This window comes from Amblyomma maculatum, chromosome 6, assembly GCF_055883805.1.
Source record: "Amblyomma maculatum isolate TAMU_Amacu chromosome 6, ASM5588380v1, whole genome shotgun sequence".
NCBI classification, from domain to species: Eukaryota; Metazoa; Arthropoda; class Arachnida; order Ixodida; family Ixodidae; genus Amblyomma; species Amblyomma maculatum.
Window position 1 is genome coordinate 76,998,650 of NC_139349.1, and position 7,228 is coordinate 77,005,877.

A 7,228-nucleotide genomic window follows, 5' to 3' on the forward strand; every position below is an offset into this window, starting at 1 on the left:
GCATATTTAGAGATGGGCTAAAACGCTGGTGGGGTTCTTAGTTGAAGAGTCTCCGCTTCAGCTACCATAAATGTTAAAATGAAGAGTTTATTTTACCCCGAAGGAACGTAGAGCGTTACAGAGTAGAAGGGCAATTCAAACAATGAAAAAGAACGAAAATCATAACTTACGCAAGAATACAAAACAGTAAAGGTAAATTTACTGTGGTTAATAATCTCCTCAGATCAGCATTAAATAAATCACGATGAATGATATTAAGTGGTGCGCCGAAACAGCGCAATAAATCAGCTAATGAGCGCTAGGTCTGGCTAGAGTTGGTCCACATACAATTCTGTGACCAGTGCCCGACTCCGAATGCAATAGAGAACTCGTTTTCTCGCCATTTCTCTTCCAAATGTTCTCACGTTCGTCACACAGTATTCGTGACCTCATTCTTTGCAATAGGAAGCCACAGCTGACATAGCTCTGAAATGATGCTTAGTAAGAAACCAGGTACTTCTTACACAACGTATAAATAAAGATGGCAATGTGACTTGAGAAGTACCCACAATTGATATAAACTAGATCCTAATAGTCTAAAAGTCGTAAGTAAATAATAACAGAGCCAAACCCGTTTCAATTTAGGGACAGTAAAAACAGCTCGCTGTTCTGAACGAATGTTTCGATGTATTTGACGAATGTTCAAACAGCAAATAACGCACGTACTCCTTCCTTTCCTGACGGATCGATCTCTCTCTTCGCGGCAGAACAAGAGGCTCAACGCAAAGACAAGATAGTCCGGCCCGTGCTGGGTTTGCTCTGTGCGGTTTAGAACAGTCCCGGAGGCGCGCTTATCGACTGGCCTCCAAAACAACCGACCCCAATCGGCGAGCGTCAACTGGCACGCCGTTGTGCCACTCGGCGCGCTAGTGGCTCGTCGCGGCAGCGCGCAGATCGATGACCGGTGCCAGTTTCCGACGCTCAGGGGTCGACGCGCGCCGCGTCCTTAGCGCTGTGTGTCAAGTTTTTGACTGGGCTAATCTGTTAATGCAGATTTGGCTTCGCGGCATGCTGCTCGTTGACGAATCGGCTGATGCGCTGCACCGTTGTCAAGGCTGGGATGATTTGTTTATTCCTGGGCCTTGGCCTAATAAGATGGAGGCGATGGTTCTACGCATACAGCGCTGTGCGTGAACTGGGGATACAGTGCTGTGCGATTAACAAATGTACGATTTGGATGAAATACTAAGAAAACTTCGATTTGTTTTCTGAAGCAAACAACAGAAGGTTTCAGAAGAGGGCAAATACGGGCTGGTTGGTACATGCTTAAGAATCGAGTAAAACAGCGCTAGGGGAGATGAAACACGTGAATGACAGCGCATGTGTCTGTCGTTCACGTGTTTCGTCTCCCCTAGCGCTGTTTTACGTAATTCTTAAACAGAAGGTTTGTCATTAAAAAAAAACATTGCGGTTAGTTAGCAACGCTATCTCAAAAGATGCAGGTTATGGAATGCGTAGTCTGTCAATAGTTTGGAGCCCAGGTGGCTTGCTTCTGAGCGATACCACGTGGCTCGTAATGTGTTCCAAGCCTTATATAAATCTTCTGAAGGTAAGCCGATTGTCCTAACGTCTCCTACAGGAAGAACTTCCTCGAATGCTAAAAGAACGCCATTAAATGTCTTAGAAGAAGACCGCCTGGGGTCGAAACGTTTGACAAATACTCTACATGGAGGTGCAGAAATAAATCTGTGAATATGTTTACGAAAATCAGCTAACAAAAAAGCTTTCGCTAGCGATGCGTTGTGATTTAAATAGATGTCCTTGCTGTTTTATAAGCCACTCTTCTCCATCAAAATCATCAAGCCTGCTATGTCTACTGCAGGGCAAATACATCGCCCATACCACCAAGAAAACCTTGCCTTGTTCCAGCCACGGCCTCCTGCTCCCCACAACCTTCCCAATTTCACCCATCCATCTGGTTCTGAGCAGCTACAGCGCCGTTTACCTTCACATGCTGTATTTATGATTTCAGCATGATGAATTGTCTGAAAAAAGTTGGTAGATATAGACGATCGTATTTTATTTCATCTCATTTATTTTTCCCTTAAAGGCCCAAGGGCATTACATAAGTGGGGAGCAAACTCAATATACAATGCGAACAAGAACAGGAAAACTTTAAAATAACAAGAAAAGAAAACAGAAACAAGAGAAATAATGCAAGCGTTAGACGAAATAATTTAAAAAACAAAAAGAACAATATACCGTAAGTAAATGACGCCGAAAATGTTATACAAATTTGCATGAGAAAAACGCTTTCACGAAACTGGTGAAACTTGAGCCGGTTGGTACGTCATTGATAGCAACGTCCGTAGAATTACAAACACACGTAAAAAAAGTCTAGACAAGGTAAGCGCTGCCTCCCTCGCGCGGCCACAATTCTGCCGACGTCATCAGCGATTTCTTCACGAAAGATTGCCGTTTAATTTCGGCCGTTTGAGCACGTACAGGTATAAACGTTTAGTTCTTAAACAGAAAGTTGATTTTCGAAATTTCAGACACTGTTTGAAAAATCCCGCTCCGCAGTTTATCCCATCTGCGCTGTGAATATAACAGTTCATACTACATGTCATATTTTAGCTAAGTAAAATTTAACAATGAAGGTGTCTGTCAAAGCCACAGTTATTTTCAGACGTTAAACCCCATAAATCTAAATCTAAAACCTAATTATGCGATTTCAACTTTTTTCAACGCTTTTCCGTGTGCCGAAAATATTGAGCGGAAATATAATCAATGCTATAATATCGGGATCCAGCGTTAAATCTTATTATCATACATTTTCTCTAAGAAAAAAAACTCCATATATATGGAAGATCGAAATTTATGATTGGTCATGCGTGGATTATGAAGGACGGCGAAATCTGCAGGACGGGGCAATCGTTATCGTCTCTGCCATGGGCATGGACGAAATGAATTCGCTCCTCTAATAACCTGCAGTAGGTTTTCGCTTCGTTTTCAGCGTGTGTGCGTGTGTGCGCGTGTATGTGCGCGCGCGCGCGCGTGTGTGTATGTGCGTGTGTTTGTTTGTGCGTGCGTGTGTGTGCGTGTGCTTGTGAGAATCTGAATGTGAGAGTGTGTGCGTGTGCTTGCGTGAGCGCGCGCGCAATAAGTTTTAAGTAGGAAGTCCCTCCGATATCCTCGTCTTATTCATCCAATCTTTGCTTCAGGCTCATTTTCCTCCCCAGTCCTTTAATTTCCGTAGTCCGCGTATCGGGTGTCTGAGCAACACAGCAGCTTCCGCGTCTAGCACCCATCGCTTACTTTAATATTGCTTTTAGCCAGACATGAATAAGCCTGTACTGCTACTGCAGTTGTGATACACTCAATATTTTGTCATTCTTGGGGTCCGCAAACGATCGCCTTTTGGCACAGTTACGCCCGATAATAAAGGAAGGGAGAGCTGTTGGTATGACTAAGCTTGTCGGATAACAGAAACCAATGTGGTTGCTAATGCAGAGAAGAAATATGAGGCCGAATATTTTTTTTTTAGACATCGAAGCATTACAAGCCTCAGTGGCATCAAAGTGATGGTGAATGCATTGTTCAGAGGTCTATCTCAAATTACACGAAACGGGAGCAGAAGCGGGGTAAATGAGGCACTATGTGCACGCACCGATGTTTTGATCGAGACAGCAGTTGTTTGCGTACAAAATTCTGAGCATGTATAGACATGTCACCCAACCAATCCAAACTTATGCATCGTCATCACATGTTCGTACTCACGTTAGAGAATTTTCTGCTCCACTTCATCGGCACTTAAGCAGCTATCTAGGCCAACTGTTTGGATTTCGAATAATTCTATTATTCCTTCCTGAAATTTTTGTTCCGAGTTAGTAACAATTTTTATGGCTTCAAAACTGGATACGCATCCGTAAGCGCAGGTCAAGCTAGATGGCAAGTGCCAGCGTTCTGTTAATTAATTAAAAGAGCGCTCTTTAGTTGGCCTAGAATAATGTCTTTCTCTCTCTCTCTCTATCTTTCTCTCTCAGCCTGGTGCTTGTACGGCGGTTACACGGAAAAAAAAATTATCACCTGCCACATGATAACGAAACGCTACCCTCAATATTCGAATTCTATAATCGCAAGTGACGATCTACCAGCGCGCTATATCGTATTTCCGTAAAAAATGCAGCTTGAATCACAAGAAGACGTACGTTTGGTTATTACAACCGCCCAATTAAGGATACTATATCCATTTAGCTTGTGCTGCTGCTATAGCCTCGAGCGTGCACGAAGTTACGTTCTATGAATTTTGCGTGTGTATTACAATACCGCGAATAAAAATACTGTGGTAATGAAATGTGTAAAATCTAGGAACCTCAAGACAAGTTCCAGAAAATACTTACTTCTTCCCGTTGTGAGCTCGATTTCGGTGGATAAATAGTTTTTGCCCCAAACAGAATCACAGATTATATTAATTGCTTTATGAAACACTTTTGTACGCCGTGTCGGACAGAAACCTCGGGACCAAGCCGCAAAGTAAAAAAAAAAAAAACAAAAAAAAACCGCCGGACTAGTGAAAACGAAGAAATAGCATGTTGTAAAGAGTCTTTATTTCATCAGGAGACATTAGTTCTTCCCCATGTCTTTTGAGCAGCCGCCGAAAGTCACACCATTCGAAGGAATTCCGCGTAGGGAGAGTTCCATCGCTTTAGCTCATTGCTGTCCTGGAAACTTCTTCCAAACCTGAAAACGAGAAAAAACGATAGTGAATGAAACAGTGTACTATCAAAGTAAGCTTAGCATTCCCGCGTGCAAAAATTTGAATGTATTATATTGAGTTATATATGTCACGGTATATTTGTCTTATATCTTCTTACGAGGCTAAGCAATCGTTTCGCCGATGCAAGAAATCAGAGAAAAGATAATGCCCACATCGTAACACGCCAGGGAAATCCATTGCATCCCCATGCTTGCCAATAAATATACTAAACTTCTTATGCTTGTGTTCGCACTTGTGAACGACTCGCAGTGTCCGAAAAACGTCCTTAGGGTGCCTCATAGATCTAATTACCCCGGGCAGCTCACTTTCTCACCTCACCTCATGATCTGAGTGTGAATCTATTCTTAAAATTTCACACCGAGTTGCGTTATCTCGAACAACGTAAATTCGGATGGCTGCTTCAGTCCGGGCGAGATATTCCGAATTAACGATCGTATGTGGCGCGCGTTATGAATTTTCGTAGCAAGGGTACCTTCACAGCTTATTTCCAGTCAAATAAATTCAGCATTCAGCGACTATGGCTTCTGCATTGCGCTCCGTGGCGTATTAATGCCGTATTTAGGGGTCACACAGCGCACAACTGTAGACATCATGCACTAAAACAATAATTCACTGTGAGAAAATCTGAAGATGTCTCATTTAGGATGGGCACCCGTACCTCGCCGTAAGGGGAGGTATAAAACAGGTGTTTAAAGGGGGGGGGGGGGGGGGTTAACGTAAAAACAAAAAGCGACAGGTAGAGAACTTTTGTGCTGTTGGTTAGCAAGTCACGTAAAGAAAAATAATGCTTACAGTGACTTTGAGAGTTTGCTAACATCGAAGGATGAAAGTTTTGTGTTGGTGTCAGGAAGCAGTCTGAATATTGCAGTGACATGTTATTTCCTTACGCCAAGCGGTGCGTACGCGGCACGTATGAACGTCTATCAATTAGCTCCCTAACTTCCCTTCCAACTTCCTTTCCAGAAAACTTAGCTCAAGGAAAAGTTGCACTTGGGTGCCCCAATTCTATAAAATTAAAAAAAAAAAAACTTCTACGGTACCACTGAAATAGTCGCGTGCCCCTGTTGCGCACAAATCCTCCCCTGATCTATATATGCTTTAGCTGCGAGAACATCATTTAAATTTTTGCCTTACTACGATGGCATGCGAAATAATGCCGTGTACTGTATACTGCACTCAAATAAAATGAAGCAGCTGCAGCCGGAATTCCGGGGGGCTGTGTAGAGCTTGCAGTTAGTTTGGGAAAATTTGTCGCATGAAAATTAACTTTGCTTCCTGATTTCTCTCTGCTTTTCTTTAGTTGAGTGGAAGAGGATTGGGGGGGGGGGGGGGGGGGGGGAGGGGTGTTGACGCAAAATAAATGAACGTTGAAACAACTGCCTCAATATTTTCTTTTGTAAATACCGATAGCTTAAATTGTAGTTGCGGAGGGGCGGTTGGTTAACAACAAAATATGTATTTGTTGCTGAAAAATTCCGAGTTCGAGTGTGACGAACATTTCTCCAAATTAATTAAAATCCGTGACGTTGGATACGGCCTTGTCTCTGTCGCACATTTTACGGCTGCCGCTGGACGTGTTTGGCTGGCAAGGCCATCCTAAGAAACCCCCAGAAAAAAATTCAAGAAAAACGGCATAAATGTTACCACAGTTTGTGCAAACGATGTGCACATGTGTCAAATATTTCGATCTTTTCTAGCTGAACAAAATATACACTTTTCTTGAAAATAGCTTCGTGGCCCTCGGAGTGCAGTATTGAACCAATATTGCGCAACCCCAATTTGTCCTTAGCATTCCTCTCAGATATAGCCTGGGGAAAGGGGAGGGGGAGGGATAAGGATTGAGGCATGTGCGCTTCGCTCTGCAGTACGTACCTAGGTTTAGCAAGCAGCATGTAGTAATCGTCGAGCGCCTGGAGGTACTGGGATAGCTGTTTCTCGTTCTGGAAGACATGTGGCATGGTGGGCTTCTGGCTTTCCCCAGCGTTGGTCACCGAGACGGAAGCGAAAGCCATCAGGACCATCAGAATAACCACTAGCGTCGAAGGTGACATGGCGTGCGGAAGACGGTGGTGGGCTGCAAGGAAGACCATTATGAGCTTCCTTGTTTACGCGCACGTGAATTGATCCAGGCAGAGAATATTCCACGTGGTCGCTGCTCTGATGCCTCCCAAATGTTTCTATATTACGGGATATGAGCTTTATTTATGCAGCATTACGTGGCATGAACATAGCAAACAAAGCGACTCGTGTTGCGTGCCTCGCAACACATTACAAAACAACACAAGGCTCATTACGGACTTCCTATACCGTGGGATACGCTCGGTAAGTTAGCGCCAGCGTGTGCTACTTTTATGCAACATTCGTTCGTATAGACTTCTGAGAGAGAAAGAGAGAGTGCGGAAGGAAAGGTGGGAACGTTAACAAAACATTATATATATATATATATATATATATATATATATATATATA

The 7,228-nt window shown here is 43.3% G+C and overlaps 1 protein-coding gene across 1 annotated transcript; it reads right to left on the reverse strand.

The window, feature by feature from the left end:
- Positions 1 to 4,575: 4,575 nt before the first annotated feature.
- Positions 4,576 to 6,818, reverse strand: LOC146186039 (pro-neuropeptide Y-like). The gene is made up of 2 exons (XM_084605616.1): positions 6,632 to 6,818; positions 4,576 to 4,722 (listed from the first exon to the last, which is right to left on the reverse strand). The coding sequence occupies exons 1-2, from the start codon at positions 6,808 to 6,810 to the stop codon at positions 4,644 to 4,646; spliced, it is 258 nt and encodes an 85-aa protein (XP_084461742.1). The 5' UTR covers positions 6,811 to 6,818; the 3' UTR covers positions 4,576 to 4,643.
- Between the last annotated feature and the right edge of the window lie 410 nt (positions 6,819 to 7,228).